Source organism: Astatotilapia calliptera, chromosome 9 (genome assembly GCF_964374335.1).
Source record: "Astatotilapia calliptera chromosome 9, fAstCal68.1, whole genome shotgun sequence".
NCBI lineage: Eukaryota > Metazoa > Chordata > Actinopteri > Cichliformes > Cichlidae > Astatotilapia > Astatotilapia calliptera.
The window spans coordinates 30,526,778-30,547,481 of NC_137430.1; the positions used below are offsets into that span (position 1 = coordinate 30,526,778).

At 42.0% G+C, this 20,704-nt stretch overlaps 3 protein-coding genes across 5 annotated transcripts in view; 2 read left to right on the forward strand and 1 right to left on the reverse strand.

Moving 5' to 3' along the window:
• LOC113029509 (uncharacterized) overlaps positions 1-12,829 on the forward strand; it is a 75,746-nt gene extending 62,917 nt beyond the window's left edge. Inside the window, exon 4 of the mRNA XM_080306691.1 lies at positions 10,747-12,829. Coding sequence (XP_080162817.1) covers positions 10,747-11,325 — 579 coding nt within the window. The 3' untranslated portion in view covers positions 11,326-12,829. The remainder of the gene's footprint in view (positions 1-10,746) is intronic.
• The window catches only part of LOC113028823 (uncharacterized), a 270,569-nt gene that overhangs the window by 200,314 nt on the left and 49,551 nt on the right, over positions 1-20,704 (reverse strand). The window lies entirely within an intron of this gene.
• LOC113029484 (uncharacterized) overlaps positions 20,385-20,704 on the forward strand; it is a 126,181-nt gene continuing 125,861 nt past the window's right edge. The window contains exon 1 of the mRNA XM_080306651.1: positions 20,385-20,669. The gene's annotated coding sequence lies outside the window, so the exon portion shown is untranslated. The remainder of the gene's footprint in view (positions 20,670-20,704) is intronic.

Below are 20,704 nucleotides of genomic sequence, written 5' to 3' on the forward strand. Positions count from 1 at the left end.
GGTAGCAGGAGGAGAGAAGCTGCAGAGAGGCGTGTAAGACTGCAACTCTGCTTCCTGGTCCCAACTCTGGATAGTCATATTTTGGGGGGTTTAATAAATTTGTCCATATTTCTAGAAATGAGAGCTGCTCCATCCAAAGTGGGATGGATGCCGTCTCTCCTAACAAGACCAGGTTTCCTCCAGAAGGTTTGCCAATTATCTATGAAGCCCACATCGTTTCTGGGACACCACTCAGACAGCCAGCAATTTAAGGAGAACATGCGGCTAAACATGTCACTCCTGGTCTGATTGGGGAGGGGACCAGAGAAAACTACAGAGTCCGACATTGTTTTGGCAAAGTTGCACACCGATTCAATATTGATTTTAGTGACCTCCGATTGGCGTAACCGGGTGTCATTACTGCCGACGTGAATTATGATTTTACTGAATTTACGTTTACCCTTAGCCAGCAGTTTTAAATTTCCTTCAATGTCGCCTGCTCTGGCCCCTGGAAGACAATTGACTATGGTTGCCGGTGTCTCTAGCTTCACATGTCTGAAAACAGAATTGCCAATTACCAGAGTTTGACCCCCGGCGGGTGTGTCGCAGAGTGGGGAAAAACGGTAAGACACATGAACGGGTTGGTGGTGTACCTGGGGCTTCTGTTTAGGACTATGCTTCCTCCTCACCGTGACCCAGCCTCCCTGTTTCCCCAGCTGCTTGGGGTCTGCCGGGGAACAGCTAGCGGGGCCTACGCTATCTTCGGCTGCACCAGCTACAGGGGCCTGGCTAGCTACGGGTGAATGAAGGGTGCGAAGCCGAGTCTCCAATTCAGTAATCCTGAATTAACGTAGCTATGTCAGTTTTAGTCTAAGTGCTTTTTTACATATAGATGAACTGTTGGATTTTCCAAACGAGCAGGTTAAGGGAAGTCGTTTATGGGGTCACACTCTGACCCCACACACACACACACACACACACACACACACACACACACACACACACACACACACACACACACAGACAGTATTCTTTGTTCACATGTATACCTATGTAAGATGTTGTATGTTAATGACCCTATGCATATTCATGTGACCACAATAAAATGAGTGCTATGGGGACCCTGGCTGAGAGTCTGACGGAGGTCAAGTGGTGGAACGACACTTGGCTCCAGGCAGGTCTCCCTCATGCATGAGTAACACGAAGAACTTTGGTGCCTTGTGTCTTGCTTTTTGCTGTGTAGCAAGTTGTCCTTAACGTTCCAGCGAATAGGTTTATGCTGCAAACCTATCAGTCATATTCTCAGCTGAAGCCTCTTTCCGATTGTTTGAAGCATCTGGGAAAAAGGCTTGTGCAGAGAAGAAAAGGTGAGCGCTACCATCAGTCCTGTGTCATGCCAACAGTAAAGCATCCTGAGACCATTTCTGTGTGGGGTTGCTTCTCATCCAAGGGAGTCTGCTCACAATTTTGCCCCAAAACACAGCCATGAATAAAGAATGGTACCAAAACACCCTGCAACAGAGCTACAGATTAAAAATGCACTTGACTTATACTGACATGTATACACTATACATACACTGGAGTGGTTATATAATGGAATCACTGTGATAAGCATCTAACCTACATGTTTAAAATCACAAGACCCGCATATTTACGTCAAATATTATCTACAATTATATTAATGAAGTTTTTGCCACCTGGGATTGTTTTTTCTCGCCTCAGCTGCCAGAAGGCAAGAAGAACTGTATTTTCTTCCTGTTGATATAATTCTGTGTATTAAACTCTGTTCCAAGAATTTTAATCTTTTCCAGAGGATCTTTTTGAGTGCTTTGATTTTGCTGAATCTAAAACAGCTCGATCTCCACATCGTTGGCGGAATAAGTGCGACCTGTGGGAGGTACCTATTGAAATTGGTACCTACCTGGATTATTGAGCACGCATCAAGACATTATTTTATTAATATCTTTAAAATGATAGCAGCACAAACGTAGCACAAATGTTTGACATCATTTTTATAGATTTGGGTAATGTGGGGGGGCTGGTTGACCTTTTGACCTTTACATTTTTGTTAATATCCTGTAAAACAGAGACAGCACAAACGTAGCACAGTTGATTGACACCAGTTTTGTTTGTTTCCATTATTGTGGGGGGACTGGTTGACCTCTGATGACCTCTAGAAATTTTCCTGAATATCTTTAAAATGATAGCAGCACAAATGAAAATTTTTGCAGCATAAACCAGCACAAACGTTTGATACCACTTTTGTTGGATTTGAAGAAGGTGGGGGGGCCAACTTCACTCACATTTAAGGAACCTAGGATCTAATGCCAAAAGGACAAACTATAAACAAAAGAAAACACAGAGCGATGTGTGATCCAGGACTGTTTTTTATAAAATCAAGTTTTTAAATTGTTTTTAGGTGCTACTGTTACGTGTTTGATTCTATTTTGATATAACATTAAACCCTTGTGAACTGAATATGCCTACGGCTCCACCCTCGCTCTGGAGGGGGGAGAAGCAGAGAGTGCTTGCTGGTGCTGTCCTTACGTGACGAAACTATTGAGGAAAAAACGCCGTGTATATCTTGTTTATCATGACTCTGGTTTTACGTGGCCTATAAACACAATTTAAAAACTGGTATATACCACCTTGTTGCTTCGTCTTTAATTGGTCATGGGATTGGCTTACCACGACTACTTTATTCTTCCTCAGTCAAACAGCTCCAGGTGTTGTGCTAGACAGTGATCGTGATTACCGTTCGCGGGAGCGCCCAGCTGCTTAAAGCTGTAGCGTCCAGATTACTTACGTAGTCAGCTACTTCCGTGCAACTGATATAAGATGCAGTAAGCTGAACACAGCTTCAACCCTCTGTTTGTTGAAAAATAGTGACGGACCGCGTTTCCTTGCTAGTAACTGTAACGGCATTGTAACGATAGGAATAGTAAGTAGTTCGATTACTCGTTACTGAAAGAAGTAACGCCGTTATTCCCATCACTGATCCTCACCAGCTGCATCACTGTGTGGTATGACTCCTGCACTGGGTCCTGCAGGAAAAAAATGACAACGGGTAGTGAGAGCAGCAGAGAGGATTGTGGGGACCTCTCTTGCCTCCCTCTCTAGGAGATCTACTGCGCCTGCCTCATCCGGAAGGTCCTCTTCATTACAGGTGACTCTCTTCATCCCTTAAACAGCTTCTTCAGTTTGCTGCCATCAGGAAGGATACTGAAGAGCCTCCGGGCCAGAACCCGCAGACTGAGAGACAGCTTCGTCCATCAGGCTAGCAGGATGCTGACCATCTCTGAATCGAGAAGGGGGGCCCAAGGGTACATCTTTCGCCATCTTACAATGCTGTGATTGCAGCCATTCCCCAACTCTCGGTGAATGGTACTCATGGCCATTTGAGAATCTGTGTCTTTGATTAGTAGTCGTTGATGAATGGTCATAAGAATTTGCATACTAACAATCATGGAACTAACCCCCCAGCCCATTGTTCATTCAGTGGTGCTAGTTTCCTTCGCTGTGCAAATGTACTGTTTATAAGGTTGGGGAAACCTGCAGTCAGCTGAGACTGAAGTCACTTGGATGACTGACAAAACGTTTCTCCCACTGAAAATGTCCAGGTGAACAGAATCAACTTTTGGAATTTACTTACCTGGATGATTGAGCACACATAAAGACATTATTTTATTAATATTTTTGAAATGATAGCAGCACGAACGACAATTTTTGCAGCACAAACCAGCACAAACGTAGCACAATTGATTGACACCGGTTTTGTTTGATTCCATTAATGTGGGGGGGCTGGTTGACCTCTGATGACCTCTAGAATTTTTTATTAATATCTTTAAAACGATAGCAGCACAAACGAAAATCTTTGCAGCACAAACGTTTGATAACACTTGTTGGATTTGAAGAAGGTGGGGGGGCCAACTTCACTCACATGAATAGGGAGGATGGAGTAGGTTGAAGTTTATTAGATTGATCAGTTTTGCTGAACTCTGAAATATTTTGGGTGCAGTGTATTTTTTGCATACAGGTATAACAATAATAATTACTGTTTTTTTTAACTTCAGTATGAAGTTATACAAAAAGCAGCAAGATATTTAAAAAACAGTTTTATTGATTAAAAAGCAGATATCCAAATTTATGATATCGGTATCGCACATAAAAAAGTGGTCGACCCCTCAGGGTTAAAATGTAACTAGGTGGATATTTTCATTGACATCATGTGTTTACATCACATAAGGTTTCTCCTCAGTGTGGGTAAACGTGTTGCTGCAAGCTCGAGTCTGTTGTAAACTGTTTGCCACAGCAGTACACAAGATGTCTGGTGTGAATGCGTAGGTGTCTATTTCGGCTCTCTATGTGGCTGTATCACACTGATGTTTGCACAGAGCAGACAATGACGTGAATGTTTGGGCACATTGGTAACAGTGAAACAGTTTATTAGTAACGTGGGATCGTTTGTGTTTGGAGTATGAACTGAGATTCCTGAAGCTCTTGTCACACTAGTCACAGCTGTAGTTTCCTTCCATGTGTGTACGTTCATGATTGTTACAATTACCTGAATGTGAGAAGCTTTTGTCACAGTGTCTGCACTTGTATGGTTTCTCTCCTGTGTGGACTCGTTTGTGTGTTTTAAGCTCCAATGCAGAAATGAAAGATGACCCACACTGATCACAGAGGTGCTTTTTAACCCCACTGTGAATGAGTTCATGGCATTTTAATCTACTTGATGTGGTGAAGCTTCTCCCACATTCTTTACAGTTTTTCAGTTTGTCTCCAGTGTGTTTACGCTGATGTACTTTTAGATTGTCTTTTCGACTGAAAGTTTTTCCACAAAGATCACAACGAAAGTCTTTCCCACCACCACAGTGACGACAGGGTTGAGAACTGGATCCATCTGTGTCTCTCTGCTTCTAAACAAAGACACAAAGACATTGTAAGTCAGTCCTTCAACATAAATAAAGAGCATCTCTGCAGACGTCCAATTACATTTTACTGTTTCAGTTAACACATTTTACTGGGCTGCAATAACTACAATACTACCACCATAATACTACAGTAATACTAAAATCATAACTGAAATGAAAATCTGAATAATCACTCAGAGCTGCTTTTCCATGCAGTAGAATTGCTAACATGCTAACACAGTTTAATGAGCAGAGTTGTTCCAAACAGTCAGGCTAAAATGACAAGATAACAATATAAATACATACCTCACAGTAACTGCACTTGTAGAGTCTCTTTCTGGTGTGGATCTGTTGGTGCCTCAGGTAACGTGGAGCTTTAAAAGTCTTCTCACACAGGTCACATTTATAAGGTTTCTCCTCAGTGTGGGTAAACATGTGTTGTTGCAAGCTTGAGTCTGTTGTAAACTGTTTGCCACACTGATCACAGCAGTACACAACATGTCTGGTGTGAATGCGTAGGTGTGTATTTCGGCTCTCTATGTGGCTGAAAGTTTTTCCACAAATGTCACAGCTGTATGCCTTAATTCCAGAGTGGGTAATTAGATGCCTCTGTAAGCTGCTACTGTGAGTAAAAGCTCTGCCACACTGATCACAGCTGTACGCTTTAACTCCACTGTGGATGAGTTGGTGTTTTTCTAGGTAACCCTTCCAGGAAAAAGACTTTCCACACAAGTCACAGCTGAACGGTCTCTTTCCAGTGTGGATGACCTGATGCTGTTTTAGGAATGCCTTAAAAGTAAAATCCTTCCCACACTCGTCACAGGTGTGTTTTTTCTCTCCCTTTCTTCTGTGAGGTTTGTCGGCCTCCTGAGAGCGCTGACTTCTCGCTCCATGTTGGTCCTGCAGTGACAGAGATACAAACAGAGGCAGTGAGTGAAATGCAGTCGTGGAACAAACTCAACCTTCAAACTCCCTCCATTAACACTAGTTTTAAACCTGAAGGTGGAGTGTGGCACCAAACACCTTAAAGGTCTCTTATCCCCACCTGCTGGTAGTTCTGACACATTACATCCAACCCGGTGTTAAAAATAATTCATGACTGTTTAAACTCTAAGATCATGCCCATCCCTCCTGCTGTACACAGTTATTAATGCTAGCATGCTAACACACTCAGAAAAGTAATAAATGTTTACCAAGTCTATACTTTTTTATGTTTCCTGTTTCCTATTATATATTTCTATCATTTTGTCATTTTTCAATATTAATAATTACAATGTAACATTTAAAAGTTGATTCAGTGAAGGAAAATATTTTACTTTTGCTCCCTACATTAGAAAAAGAAAATCGTATTTTGTACTCCTTACATTTACAAAACAGATGTGTTACTTTTAAGGCATCTGAGGGCTTTATTTCATCACTGCAGGCATCAAACATCAAACCAACTTGAGAAACGGGAAAAGTAACACATGAAAGACAATCCTGATCGTGTACTAATCACCAGAGTATGAAACATACACTCAACAAAAATATAAACGCAACACCTTTGTTACTGCTCCCATTCCCCATGGGATGGACGTAGAGACCTAAAATTCATTCCAGATACACAATATAACCATCCCTCCCAAACAGTGGTCACAAATCAGTCCAAATGTGTGGTAGTGGGCACATCTGCCATATTGAGATAATCCATCCCACCTCACAGGTGTGCCACATCAGGATGCTGATCTGACAAAAGGCCACCCTGGAATGTGCAGTTTTTTGCGCTAATGGGGGTCTGGGGACCCAGAACCGGTCAGTATCTGGTGTGACCACCATTTGCCTCATGCAGTGCAACACATCGTCACATGGAGTCTATCAGATTGTCAATTGTGGCCTGTGGAATGTTGGTCCACTCCACTTCAATGGCTGTGCGAGGTTGTTGGATATTCGTGGGAACTGGTACACGCTGTCGTATACGCCGGTCAAGCACATCCCGAACATGCTCAATGGGTGACATGTCCGGTGAGTATGCTGGCCATGCAAGAACTGGGACATTCTCAGCTGCCATCTGCCCTGAACAATGTGAACCATGATTCATCCGTGAAGCGCACACCTCTCCAACGTGCCAGACGCCATCGGATGTGAGCATTTGCCCACACAAGTCTGTTACGGCGACGAGCTGGAGTCAGGTCAAGACCCCGATGAGGACGACGGGCATGCAGTTGAGCGTCCCTGAGACGGTTTCTGACAGTTTGTGCAGAAATTGTTTGGTTGTGCAAACCAATTGTTCCAGCAGCTGTCTGGGTGGCTGGTCTCAGACGATCTTGGAGGTGAACCTGCTGGATGTGGAGGTCCTGGGCTGGTGTGGTTACACGAGGTCTGCGGTTGTGAGGCCGGTTGGATGTGCTGCCATATTCTCTGAAACGCCTGTGGAGACGGCTTATGGTTGAGAAATGAACATTCAATGCACGAGCGACAGATCTGGTTGACTGACTGTTTGGAACAACTCTGCAAATTAAACTGTGTTAGCATGTTAGCAATTCTACTGCATGGAAAAGGCTGCATCTGAGGCGGCACAGTCAATCTCCCTCAGATTGTTTTGCAGCATGTTTCATAATCTGAAAGAAAAAACATAATGTCACATGTACAGACCCAATATCTGATTTCAACACATGAGGACTTACATGTAAGCTTTAATCTCCAGTTGATCAAATCCGACTGAGCAGTCCTTCCCTTTGAGGAATTATGGATTTGATCAACTGGTCTGTGAATGCAATTGACACCCCTTCTCAACAAGAAGTCTGGGCTCGGGTGAGCCTGAGTGCTTAAGATATCTACCTATTCGGAACCATGATAACAGGGTTCTTGCTGATCGGAGCTGGCTTGGCCCTGGCTTATCGCAGAATTAAGGAAGTGGAACTGACTGTTCAAACCCCCACAAGGCTGCCCGCTGGGATTGAAATGATGGGACGAGGCGTGAGTTTCTCAAAATGGGCTCATTGAGTGCAGCACGGAGAAGATCTTGGAGAACGCATGGCTGCCGTGAATACTCACAACAAGACCTCTGAGTGAAAAACTGGATTACATCTGGAGGGGCTAGCTCCAATAACACCTTTGAGCGCAAATTGGATCAAATCTTGGGAAGTGCACTGCGGTCGTGAGTTCTCAGAACCTGCTCTTTGACCACAAGAATGACAACATCACGGAGCGTAAGTTTGGATAACATCATGGAGAAGCTCACGGCTCTCCAACGGGAGATTGAGAGACCAGCGTTGGAACAGCTTTGAAATACATATGAGTTGTTCGCACTAAAGTAAAAACCATCATCACTTCATGCGGCTACCCCTTCGGCGCCAGCTGCGGCCTCAAGGCTGGAGCCCAACAAAACACCCTGATAACGACTGTGTTTAGTCTGTTCCTTCCCATTCCATGCAAGGCCACCTGGGTTGGCTGGAAGACTGTTTACTTAGCCTGATAGGGCGGAGGACACTGTCTCAGCTGAACTCTGGACACGCGCACACACATACACTTACACTGATAAGCACACACTCATCCCCCTCCCTTTCCAAACGCCTTCGATGCTTGTTTCCTGTTTCCTGCTTCCTGCGGGGGAACACGGCGGGTCTGTGTGCTGGAATGGTAGCGCTGTGCAGGGCGGCTGCTGTGTTCGCTTCGGATTACTCCTCACTCCTCACCCAATCCTGTGGCTTGTCATGTCTTTCACAAAGTTGTGCTGTGGACATTTATGTGCTTTTTGTACAGAGAAGTTTTTTGTTTCCTGTTCTCATGCTGTCCTACCATGGAAGCACAGCACGAGTAGAGGTCTCTTTTTTTCCTCTTGTACTTTCCCATTGTAGTGTACATTTAAGTGTTTTTCTGTAACGCTACCGATCTCCAACTTGTAACCCCATGTAATGTCTGTGTTGTGTGTGTAAGGTCGGGGGGGGTCCCATTTCACTGCAAGGCAACCTGCATGTGGTGAATAAAGCTTTGATTGATTGATTAAATCTAACCTCTCTTCTTCCTCTCCTGTCCTGTGTGTCTTATCTTTCTCCATCTCTGAGTGAAGTTAGCTCTCTTCCTTTTCTCTCCCTGTGATGTACAGCAGCTGGACCTTTAGCCAGCAACACACTGTGAGACAAACTGCACACAAACAGTTTGTGTGTTTGCTGATGTTTGTTGATAGAAACGCTGCATTTGAAATTACCTGTTTGTTCAGGTGCTGTGCAAAAAAGAAAGAAGAACAACGTCTCACTTTAACTCCTGACTATGACTCACAGTTTTGCCTCTTTCATCTCTTTTTATGTTTCAAACCCTGGTGATTAGTACACGATCAGGATTGTCTTTCATGTGTTACTTTTCAGGCTCAAATCAGTTTGATGCCCTTAGTGATGAAATAACTCCCCTCAAATTCCTCAAACCAAAAGTAAAAAGTCTGTTTTGAAAATGTAATGAGTAGAAAGTCCTTTTTTTAATGTGGGGAGTAAAAGTAAGGAGAATAAGGAAAAATGATTTTAGAGTGTTTGAACAGTCATGAATTATTTTTAACACCAGGTTGGATGTAATGTGTTTCCACTACCAGCAGGTGGTGATAAGAGACCTTTAAGGTGTTTGGTGCCACACTCCACCTTCAGGTTTAAAACTAGTGTTAATGGAGTTTGAAGGTTGAGTTTGTTCCACGACTGCATTTCACTCACTGCCTCTGTTTGTATCTCTGTCACTGCAGGACCAACATGGAGCGAGAAGTCAGCGCTCTCAGGAGGCCGACAAACCTCACAGAAGAAAGAGAGAGAAAACATACACCTGTGACGAGTGTGGGAAGGATTTTACTGGGAAGGGTTCACTAAAACATCATCAGGTCATCCACACTGGAGAGAAACCATTCAGCTGTGACTTGTGTGGAAAGTCTTTTTCCTGGAAGCGTTCCCTAAAAAGACATCAACTCATCCACAGTGGAGTTAAAGCGTACAGCTGTGATCAGTGTGGCAGAGCTTTTACTCACAGTAGCAGCTTACAGAGGCATCTAGTTACCCACTCTGGAATTAAGGCATACAGCTGTGACATTTGTGGGAAAACCTTCAGTCAGATAGGGTACCGAAATATACACCTACGCATTCACACCGGACATGATGTGTACTGCTGTGAAAAGTGTGGCAAACGGTTTACAACCAACACGCAGTTCCAACAACACATGTTTACCCACTCTGAGGAGAGACCTTATAAATGTGACCTGTGTGAGAAGACTTTTAAATCTCCACATGACCTGAGACTACACCAAAAGATCCACACCAGAAAGAGACTCTACAAGTGCAGTTACTGTGAGGTATGTATTTATATTTTTATCTTGTCATTTTAGCCTGACTGTTTGGAACAACTCTGCTCATTAAACTGTCTTAGCTAGGGTTGGGTTTTGATAATCGATTTACCGATTAAAATCGAGTCTGGCATGGATAACGTGATATCGATTCATTAAAATCCTGAATCGATTTTTTATTATAATTTTATTTTTTCCCGAAACGCCCGAATCTCTGGTAAAACCTCATACAATTTCGACAACCACCAAACAGTAAATGAGAGCAGGAACACGGATTCTGCACAAAGACGTAAACACAAAGCGCCGACTCGCAGATCAGAATCAGTGAGATGTCGCCTTTCTCCCCTGACGGCACGGACATGGTCGGGGCTGAACGCTTGCAGCTCACTGATTCTGATGTTTCGGCAATTCTACTGCATGAAAAAGCAGCTCTGAGTGATTATTCAGATTTTCATTTCAGTTATGATTTTTGTTTGTTTTTTATTTGCTCTTTATTTCAGGCGACGTTCAGGATAAAAATGTTGAAGGACTGACTTACACTGTCGTTGTGTCTTTGTTTAGAAGCAGAGCGACACAGATGGATCCAGTTCTCAACCCTGTCATCACTGTGGTGGTGGGAAAGACTTTCATTGTGACCTTTGTCACAAAGCTTTCAGTCGGCAAGAAACCCTGAAAATACATCAACGTAAACACACTGGAGACAAACTGAAATACTGCAATGAATGTGGGAGAAGCTTCAGCACATCAAATGGATTAAAACGACATGAACTCATTCACAGCGGGACAAAAAAGCACATCTGTGATCAGTGTGGGTCATCTTTCATTGCTGCAGGTGGGCTTAAAACACACAAACGAGTCCACACAGGAGAGAAACCATACAAGTGCAGACACTGTGACCAAAGCTTCTCACAATCAGCTAATCGTAACTATCATGAACGTACACACATGGAAGGAAACTACAGCTGTGACCAGTGTGACAAGAGCTTCAGGAATCTCAGTTCATACTCCAGACACAAACGATCCCACGTTACTAATAAACTGTTTCACTGTTACCAATGTGCCAAAACATTCACTAAATTATCTGCTCTGTGCAAACATCAGTGTCATCACTCGGGGCTGAAATCACTCCCATCACAGTAAATCTGAAGAGACAGAAAGATCCTCTTCTGCTTTCAGGGTCAGACTCAAAACTCTTGAGATCAGGCTCCACAGAGTTCAGAGTGAATCTCCTGTAAAGATCTGATGAGGCAACTATGAATGAAAATGGTTCTCTAGTCTCATTTTAAGCTTTCTAAACTGTTCTGCTTCAGTGTTCATGTCGAGTGGTTCGCTTTGTTCCAGCAGTTGGATGAAGAATTTTGAGCTGTGATTTCATTTCCTGTATTTCAGAGTAAAGGCTGAAGTGACAAATGGAAACATGTTTACAGTCACAGTCAGATGAACTGTTTTCAGTGGCACAGATGGAGGTTTATCAGAGGAGGAGACTTGGCTGCTCTCCACTCACACTGAACAGGGTTCCTGCAGCTTATTAAAAATCTGACCTGAAAGTTATGAAAAATTTCCTTGTAACACTGAGTTACAGTAGGGGGCTGCTCCGTAATCCAGTTCAATAACACATCTCCTGACATTAAACATAAGCTTATTTAATAATGTGGATCTCTTTTTGTCCAGATTTTTATTCAGAGGCAGCAACTGTGGTAAGAATTGACCCGGATCTTTACAGATCTTACAGTTTAGTATCAAGTTCATTTCCTTGTTGATGCAGAGCCAGAATTTAGATATTTTTAGACAATTCCATAAAAGATGCATGTAAGTTCCATCTGCTGTTTTATATTTGAGAAGAAAAGGTTGAAAGATCTTTAAAATCTTTTATTTTTCCTTAAACTTGCTGTAGGTATTAAAACTTATGATTTTGTGTTTAAGATGTCGAAACAATTAATTTTGGGAATTGATTTTTTAAAGTTGTGGTTTCATTTGCTCAGAGTTCATCAATGTTTTCCTGATACAAGGTGGGATGGATCCATGCTTTTATGCTGTTTAAGACAAATTCTGAAAGCTGAACGTTGCAGAGATTGAGACCCATTAGACCAGGCAGCATTTTTCAATCTTCTATTGTCCTAAGCTGTGGCCTCAGTTTCACTGGAAGTTGAACCCAAGTACGGTGTTCAGCTGTGGACTGGTCCATGGACCCGCCTGTCCTCCAGGAACACAGGTACACATCCTGGACAGGGAGGAACGCCTGTTTGAGACCAGAGTCAAGGAGACCATTTACATGACAAGGGAAAGACTCTGAATCAAGGAGGGGGCTTAAAGGTGCATTTATTTCCTTTGCAACGTCCATTTAAATTTCCATTTAAACACAGACAACAAGTAACTAGGCTAAGCACAGTAGGAAATGGTTTGCCCCTTCTCATCAGCAACACCTGGACAGAATTACCCTTGACCTTAAATAACCCCGTACCTACCTCTGTTATAACCAGCAAGGTGTTCAAATAGCGCACCACTTCAGTTTTTTTATTATATGATGACTTCTGCATTATTAAGTGATAAGAACAAGTAGTCTGATGTCCTGTAATCATGATGACGCTAAAATTGGAGATACAATAGAAGATACAATAAATAAAATAATTTTTTGTACAAAGTATCAGTATCGGTTCAGTATCATCAATACCAGCCTGAATTTTACTTGGTATCGAATCAGAAATGAAATCAGTGGTATCCCACATTACTAGTCATGATACATCTTTACAATATGCATAAGAGGGCAAACCATGTTTCATTTATAGGCAAGGCAAGTTTATTTATATAGCACAATTCCACAACAAGGTGATTCAAAGTGCTTTACAGAGACATTCAAAAACAAAAACAAATAAAAAGCACGATTTAAAATTGATTAAAAAACAGTCGATAAAATCAGTAGTTAAAATGTAAGTTTTGAAATTTAAGCTTAAAAGTGTGGATTTGGTGCTTTATTCAAATGCAGCTGAGAACAGGTGAGTCTTCAACCTGGATTTAAATAAACTCAGTGTTTCAGCTGATCTGAGGCTTTCTGGGAGTTTGTTCCAGATATAAGGAGCATAAAAGCTGAATGCAGCTTCTCCGTGTCTGGTTCTGACTCTGGGAACTGATTTAAAGAAAAATGGATCCAGATGACCTGAGGGATCTGGAAGGTTCATACTGGGTCACTGATGTATTTTGGTACTAAACCATTCAGAGCGTTATAGACCAGCATCAGGACTTTAAAGTCTATCCTCTGACGGACAGGCAGCCAGTGTAAGGACCTCAGAGCTGGACTGATGTGGTCCACTTTTTTGGTCTTAGTGAGGACTCGAGCAGCAGAGTTCTGAATGAGCTGTAGTTGTCTGACTGATTTTTTAGGTAGACCTGTAAAGATGCTGTTACAGTAATCAAGCATACTAAAGATGAATGCATGGACTAGTTTTTCCAGGTCCTATTGAGACATCAGATCTTTTATCCTTGAAATATTCTTGAGGTGATAGTAAGCTGACTTTGTTATTGTCTTAATGTGTTTTTCTAAGTGTAGGGCTGCATCCATCACTACACCCAAATTTCTCGCCTGGTTGGTGGTTTTTAGGTGTATAGATTGAAGTTCTCTGGTGACCTGTAATCGTTTTTCTTTGGCACCAAAGACTATTACTTCAGTTTTGTTTCTGTTTAGCTGGAGAAAATTGTGGCACAACCAGTCATTAATTTCCTCAATGCATTTACCAAGAGCCTGTACAGGGCCTCGGTCTCCTGGTGACATTGTGATATATATTTGTGTGTCATCTGCATAGCTATGATAGTTTATTTTGTTGTGCTTTATAATCTGTGCCAGTGGGAGCATGTAAATGTTAAACAGAAGGGGTCCCAAGATGGAACCTTGGGGAACTCTACATGTGATACTTGTCTGCTCAGATGTGAAGTTACCTATTGATACAAAGTATTTCCTGTTTTCTACGTATGTTTTGAACCAGTTTAGTACAGTTCCTGAAAGACCTGTCCAGTTCTCCAGTCATTTGAGTAATATGTTGTGGTCAACTGTATCAAATGCTGAACTGAGATCCAGTAAAACTAAGACTGACATTTTTCCACTGTCTGTGTTCAGACATATGTCATTAAACACTTTGGTCAGAGCAGTTTCAGTGCTGTGGTTCTGTCTAAAACCTGACTGGAAGGCATCATAGCAGTTATTCTGTTTTAAGAAGTAATTGAGCTGTTGAGAAACTGCTTTTCAATGATCTTACTTAAAAATGGGAGATTTGAGATCGGCCTGTAGTTGTTCATTTGTGTCTTGTCAAGATTGTCCTTTTTTAGTATAGGTTTGATTACAGCAGTTTTTAGTGGTTCTGGAAACACACCTGATATTAAAAAAAAGTTGACGATCTGTAACAGGTCTGACTCTAAAGTCTTTGAGACCTTTTTGAAAAAACCTGTTGGCAGGACATCTAAACAGCAAGAGGAGGAGTTCAGTTGACCTAAGATGTCCTCCAGGTCTTTGCTGTTAATCGGGTGAAACTGTTTCATGGTGTTTAAACAGTTTTTCGGTGGACACAGTACATATCCTGAATCTGCTGTTGATGTACCAATTGCTTGTCTAATCTTTTGGATTTTTTCTGTGAAGAATTTGGCAAAGTCATTGCAGGTCATGGTTGAATGAAGTTCAGCTGCCACTGACACAGGAGGGTTTGTTAGCCTGTCAACTGTAGAAAAAAACATCATTCTATACATCATTCTACCAGTAATCTAGTTCATCAGTTTGTAGTTTCACAAAACAAAACTAAAAGGAATTTTTGCCACAGGTTTTTCAATGAATTTTGTTAATTTTGTTTCCAGATAAGAGAGGCCAGACCTTTCTTATCCTCTGTGTTTAATCTGGACCTTGGGACAGCTAAGAGCATCTGATCCACAGACTTCAGTGATCTTACAGGAGCGAACCAATTTAAAAGATCAGAAAGGTTTGAGGGTGCTAACCCATGCAACGCCTTAAAAACACATAATAAAACGTTAAAATTAATTCAAAACCTAACTGGCAGCCACTGTAAGGATGCCAGTACGGGAGATATGTAGTCTTGGTTGCATAAAAAAAGATAACCTTTATTAATCCTTCGTGTGGGAAATTTTTGTTACAGTAATAGACAGTGCAAAGTTGCATAGAAAATTTTGAGAAAAAACACTGGAATAATACAGTGGGGCAAAAAAGTATTTAGTCAGCCACCGATTGTGCAGGTACCCCCACTTAAAATGATGACAGAGGTCAGTAATTTGCACCAGAGGTACACTTCAACTGTGAGAGACAGAATGTGAAAAAAAAAACCATGAATCCACATGGTAGGATTTGTAAAGAATTTATTCGTAAATCAGGGTGGAAAATAAGTATTTGGTCAATAACAAAAATACAACTCAATACTTTGTAACATAACCTTTGTTGGCAATAACAGAGGTCAAACGTTTACTATAGGTCTTTACCAGGTTTGCACACACAGTAGCTGGTATTTTGGCCCATTCCTCCATGCAGATCTTCTCGAGAGCAGTGATGTTTTGGGGCTGTCGCCGAGCAACACGGACTTTCAACTCCCGCCACAGATTTTCTATGGGGTTGAGGTCTGGAGACTGGCTAGGCCACTCCAGGACTTTCAAATGCTTCTTACGGAGCCACTCCTTTGTTGCCCGGGCGGTGTGTTTTGGATCATTGTCATGTTGGAACACCCAGCCTCGTTTCATCTTCAAAGTTCTCACTGATGGAAGGAGGTTGTGGCTCAAAATCTCACGATACATGGCCCCATTCATTCTGTCCTTAACACGGATCAGAATAGAATGAAATAAAATACTACATACAATCGAATAAAATAGACTACAAATGCTATATAGAATTGAGTATAATACAACGATGCCAGAAAGAGTATTGCACATGTGTGGATGTGTGTGCTTAGTCAGTTGAAGTCTTTCTTGTGCTGTGGAGTCTGATGGCAGTGGGGAGGAAAGACCTGCGAAATCTCTCCGTCCCACATCATAGGTGCCGCAGCCACTGAAGGAGCTGCTCAGAGCTGTCAGAGTCTCCTGCATGGGGTGGGAGATGTTGTCCAACAGGGATGACAGCTTAGCCACCATTCTCCTGTCACTCACCACCTCTAGGTCCAGAGGGCATCCTAGAACAGAACTGAAAGTAGAGATAGTGTCTGTCTCCCAAATCCAACCTGGAAGCTGGTTCCACAGAAGAGGGACCTGAAAACTGAAGGCTCTCCCTCCCATTCTACTTTTAAATACTCTAGGAACAACAAGTAAGCCTGCAGTGCGAGAGCGAAGTGCTCTAATAAGGTGATATGGTACTACAAGGTCATTAAGATAAGATGGAGCCTGATTATTTAAGACCTTGTATGTGAGGAGCAGAATTTTGAATTCATGCCAGTATATGACATCCCCTCATCTCATCTATCACTCTCCACTTGGTGTCCATCTGAGAACAAGGCACAACTTGCTATTGCAATAAACTATTATGTAATTATCCACACCTAACAACTCCTGCACTTAATCTATAATAAAAATTGTGACAGCAGCAAAACATTCCAGTTGTGCTTATTATTATTCTTATACTGGAATACCTCTCCAACAACTGGTCCATGTGTTAATGTTACCTGTGCTCTTTGTAATCCAGCTGCTGAGGAATCCTCTGCCTTTAGTAGCCTCACACAGCTCTGTTTCCTCCCCATGTCCTTACCAGCCATGTCTGGACAATGTTATATCATGAATAATAATTTAAAAAATCTATATACATAAAACACACACAGTGACATTTTAGACCTTCTTCAGAATACTGGATATACTTTGGGCATCATGGTGCTGATCCAGAATCCTTCCCTTATTATTTATTACTAGAGCTACAATAATAAGGCAATGAGGGGGGGAAAGTAATAAATATGAAATATTGTATTCATGATGTATTCGTTTCACTATTCACTCTGTGCAGGCAGAAAGCTTATTACATGTTTAAACTGTAGAGATACAATCATTTTACTGCTGTAAAATCAGCATTTTGTCTTATTTAAAATATAAATCTAATATGATCTGCTTCTTAATGTATGTTCTTTAAAATACAGCGTGTGATTTTTAAATATTAATTATATATAATATTAATTATAATCATCCATAATTATGTGGACATGAATATTAGATAGCTTTTAGTGAAATACAAGCCCTCGCGGAAAGGCAGGAGAAGCCCTGTAACTTACTTTAAAACTAAATATGTTCCCTAAAACGGTGACAGAGCTACAGACCCATGACAGCCTTACCCAGTTAGCCAGCAGCTATGACCAGCACTACTTGTACAGTTAATAAAAGGACAGGTAATGTGTGTCGCGCTGTTGCACACACAGCACGCTCAATTGTTTCAATTCGTCAGTTGCCACAAGACAACTTACCAACGTGTACGTAATAAGCTAATACTGTGTGCTGTAGACTACAGTGTGCACTGTACACCTACTTACTGGTTTTGTCGCATCAGTCTGTGGCTACGTCCACACGTATACGGGTATTTTTGAAAACGGAGATTTTCCATTTTCGTTTTAAAAAATAATCCCGTCCAGACGTAAAGGCAGAAATGAAGGAAAACGCTGCTATGAACATGCCAAAGCAACAGTGCAAAAATATTCCTAACCGTGCAGAAATGTTGGCCAATCAGAAGTCTGGAAGCCTCAGTGGGAAAAAGTAAACAAAGCTGGGGCATAGAAGCAGAACCGAGTCGTATGTGTGGAGGGACAGTAACTGTGTGTATATGTAAGCATTTAAACACTGCAGAGAGTACAATTAACAGTAACAGTATTGTAGAAATTCATTTCACCGAAAAAATAACGTGGCGCACAGTGTGACGTCAAAAAAGGCGCACACCTTTGACGCTGCGTTTTCTCCGTTTTTCTCGTCCACACGTAAATGCAAAAACTGAGTTTTCAAAAATATCCACTCTGGCCGGAGTTTTTAAAAATCTCCGTTTTCAGTGACCAAAAACGCCGTTTTCGTGTGGACGAAAGGTGCAAACACATAGAAAAATCTGCATTTTCAAAAATACCCATTGGTTAATGGCGATCATGTGACTGATGCAAGTCATTTCCTTTTATTTAGCAAAAACTAGGATTGATAGTTAAATATTATTTTTGAGGGGCACAGACAGGACTCCACAAGTACACACACATAAAAAAAATGCCTCAACAAACGGGCACTTTGGGCTCCCATCAGGAAAGGGACGGGTGCTCAAGCCCCTTCCGCCCCACACCCAACCAATCCTTGAAATCTGTGGAAAAGTAGGACACGTTCGTCACCACATTTGGAGGACTCTTCGACTTTGAAAAGCCTTCATCGCATCACTGTGACATAATTGCCTACAAATACGGCATTTGAAGTATCAATCCCCTGAATTTGGACACAGTCTTCCTCTCCTGGTGCATGCTCACTTTTTTTTCGTGGTTTGCAAATAAGGAGGTGGGGCATTGCCGCCACTAACTAGTGTGGACCAGAATTCACTCTTGCCTGTGTGTGCGCGTACCCGTGTGTATGTGTGTGCACGTGAGTGAGTGTGCATGTGGGTGCGTAACAGTTAAAGCACTGTGTGTGTGTGTCTCTGTCACTTCCTGCCGGTCAAAAGTAATCTCCTCACCAAGCTACATCAGATTACTTTAGACAACACACAAAACAGAGTTAACATATTACAAACACTGAGACCCCCACTCTGCATCCACTGGGCCAGTGGCCTCTTGTTGTCTTACATTTACAGATAAGCATGTGGAGAGTCTCCTTCAAACCTACTTCTAACTTATAACAATTATGAGTTTTTATTAAAGGTACAAGCATCAGCATCAGCAACCCCACACTGTAGCTTCCTGCCTCCATTTATGACAGCAGACCCCCAGTGTCCATACATTCCTTTCTCTCTAAACAATTACACACTCTCAGGCTACAGCTAAGCCAAACTAAAACACAGACAAATCCTTCCTTATTCCTATAATCTAAACAAGTTTAACACATCATATTATAATAATTTTTTTCTTGTACTCACTCTTAACAAATAATAAAAAATAGATGTTAAAAAAAAACAACCAGACAGAAAGATGATAAATTCCCCTCTTGCCCATGCAGGTGGTTTATCATTCAAGCTCAGGTCCTCTAAAAGAGGCCTGGGGGCTTGAGGGTCCTGTGCATCCTAGCTGTTCCTAGGACTGCGCTCAAATCTCCAATGTTGTTCCTGGGATAAGCTGGAGCCAAATATTCTGATGTCACAGTAGATTTCACATTACACGAAAAGAAGAACAAGAATAGGGAATTTAATTTAAACTTACATACAGTACAGACTTACATTGATCAGTATTATAATTATGTACAAATATATACAGATGCATCAAAGAATACAGCCAGTCAAACCGGGGTAGCATTTGTGGTCCCTGAAAAGGATCAATGGTGGACCGTCAGTACACACTGGAGAAATGCTTCCAGTACTGTCAGCTGTTCAGTGGGTAGAAGACATGTGACCGTTACAATCAGGCATTTGTTCAGACTGAAGCTCTTCATTGGCCAGTTTACAGTGTAGCCACTCAGAAAGTAGAGCAGATGTACTAACAGAGGTTCAGCAAACATTTAACGAAATACACATGATGGGACTTATAGTTGGCTTTTTATGGATTCCAGCTCACTATGGAGTCAGAGGAAATGAAACGACAGAGTTGTGAAGAAAGCCACAAAACATGGGGTTAACTGAACTGGCTATTAACTTCTGTCAGACAGAGATAACGAGTATAATAAGACAAGAAATAAAGGAAACATGGTAAAAAAAAAGTGGGAGGAAGAAAGGAGGGGACGATGGTTGTATAAAAATTTAAGGAGGGTAGGAGAAATGAGAAGCACAGGAAGGAGTAGGAGAGAGGAGGTGGTCATATCTGGAATAAGATTTGGACATACTGGTTTGATCACTACTATTGGTGACTGTCAAACCTTTGAGTCGCCGAGAAGCTGAATAGGGGGATAATGTTGACGCGCCCACTGTTCAAAACGTAAGTTTACTGCAAAAGGGTTCAAGAAGTGAAAGTTGTCAGGCCTTATTCCAGTTTTTAAAACAGAGTATACATTGAGGGAGGATTCTGGTGTCGACGTTTCACTCCACATCAGTTGGTGGCGGTAATGCACCATTTTGGTGTTTGACAACCGCCAATAACCAATAAAAAGAAGAAGAAGTCTGTTCCGGGATCACATGCTGGAAACAGTTTACGCAGACGGAGTTACCGTTTCATCCTAAGCGAGTAAAATCCTGAATTTGGGTGCTAAAACAAACTAAACCAACGTTTGGATCGATATCTGCATCGATCTGCCCACCCTTGTCTCCTGGATCGTAGCTGAGATCAGCGTGAACCACGTGGGTCTCTGCTCCCTGATCTGTTTCCTGTGTTTGGAAAGAGTTGCAGCTTCATCGCGGAGTTTCTCTCGGTTTGTGGGCTCATCTAAAGGTAAGCACCGAGCTAACTTTACTGTGAGTTCAGTT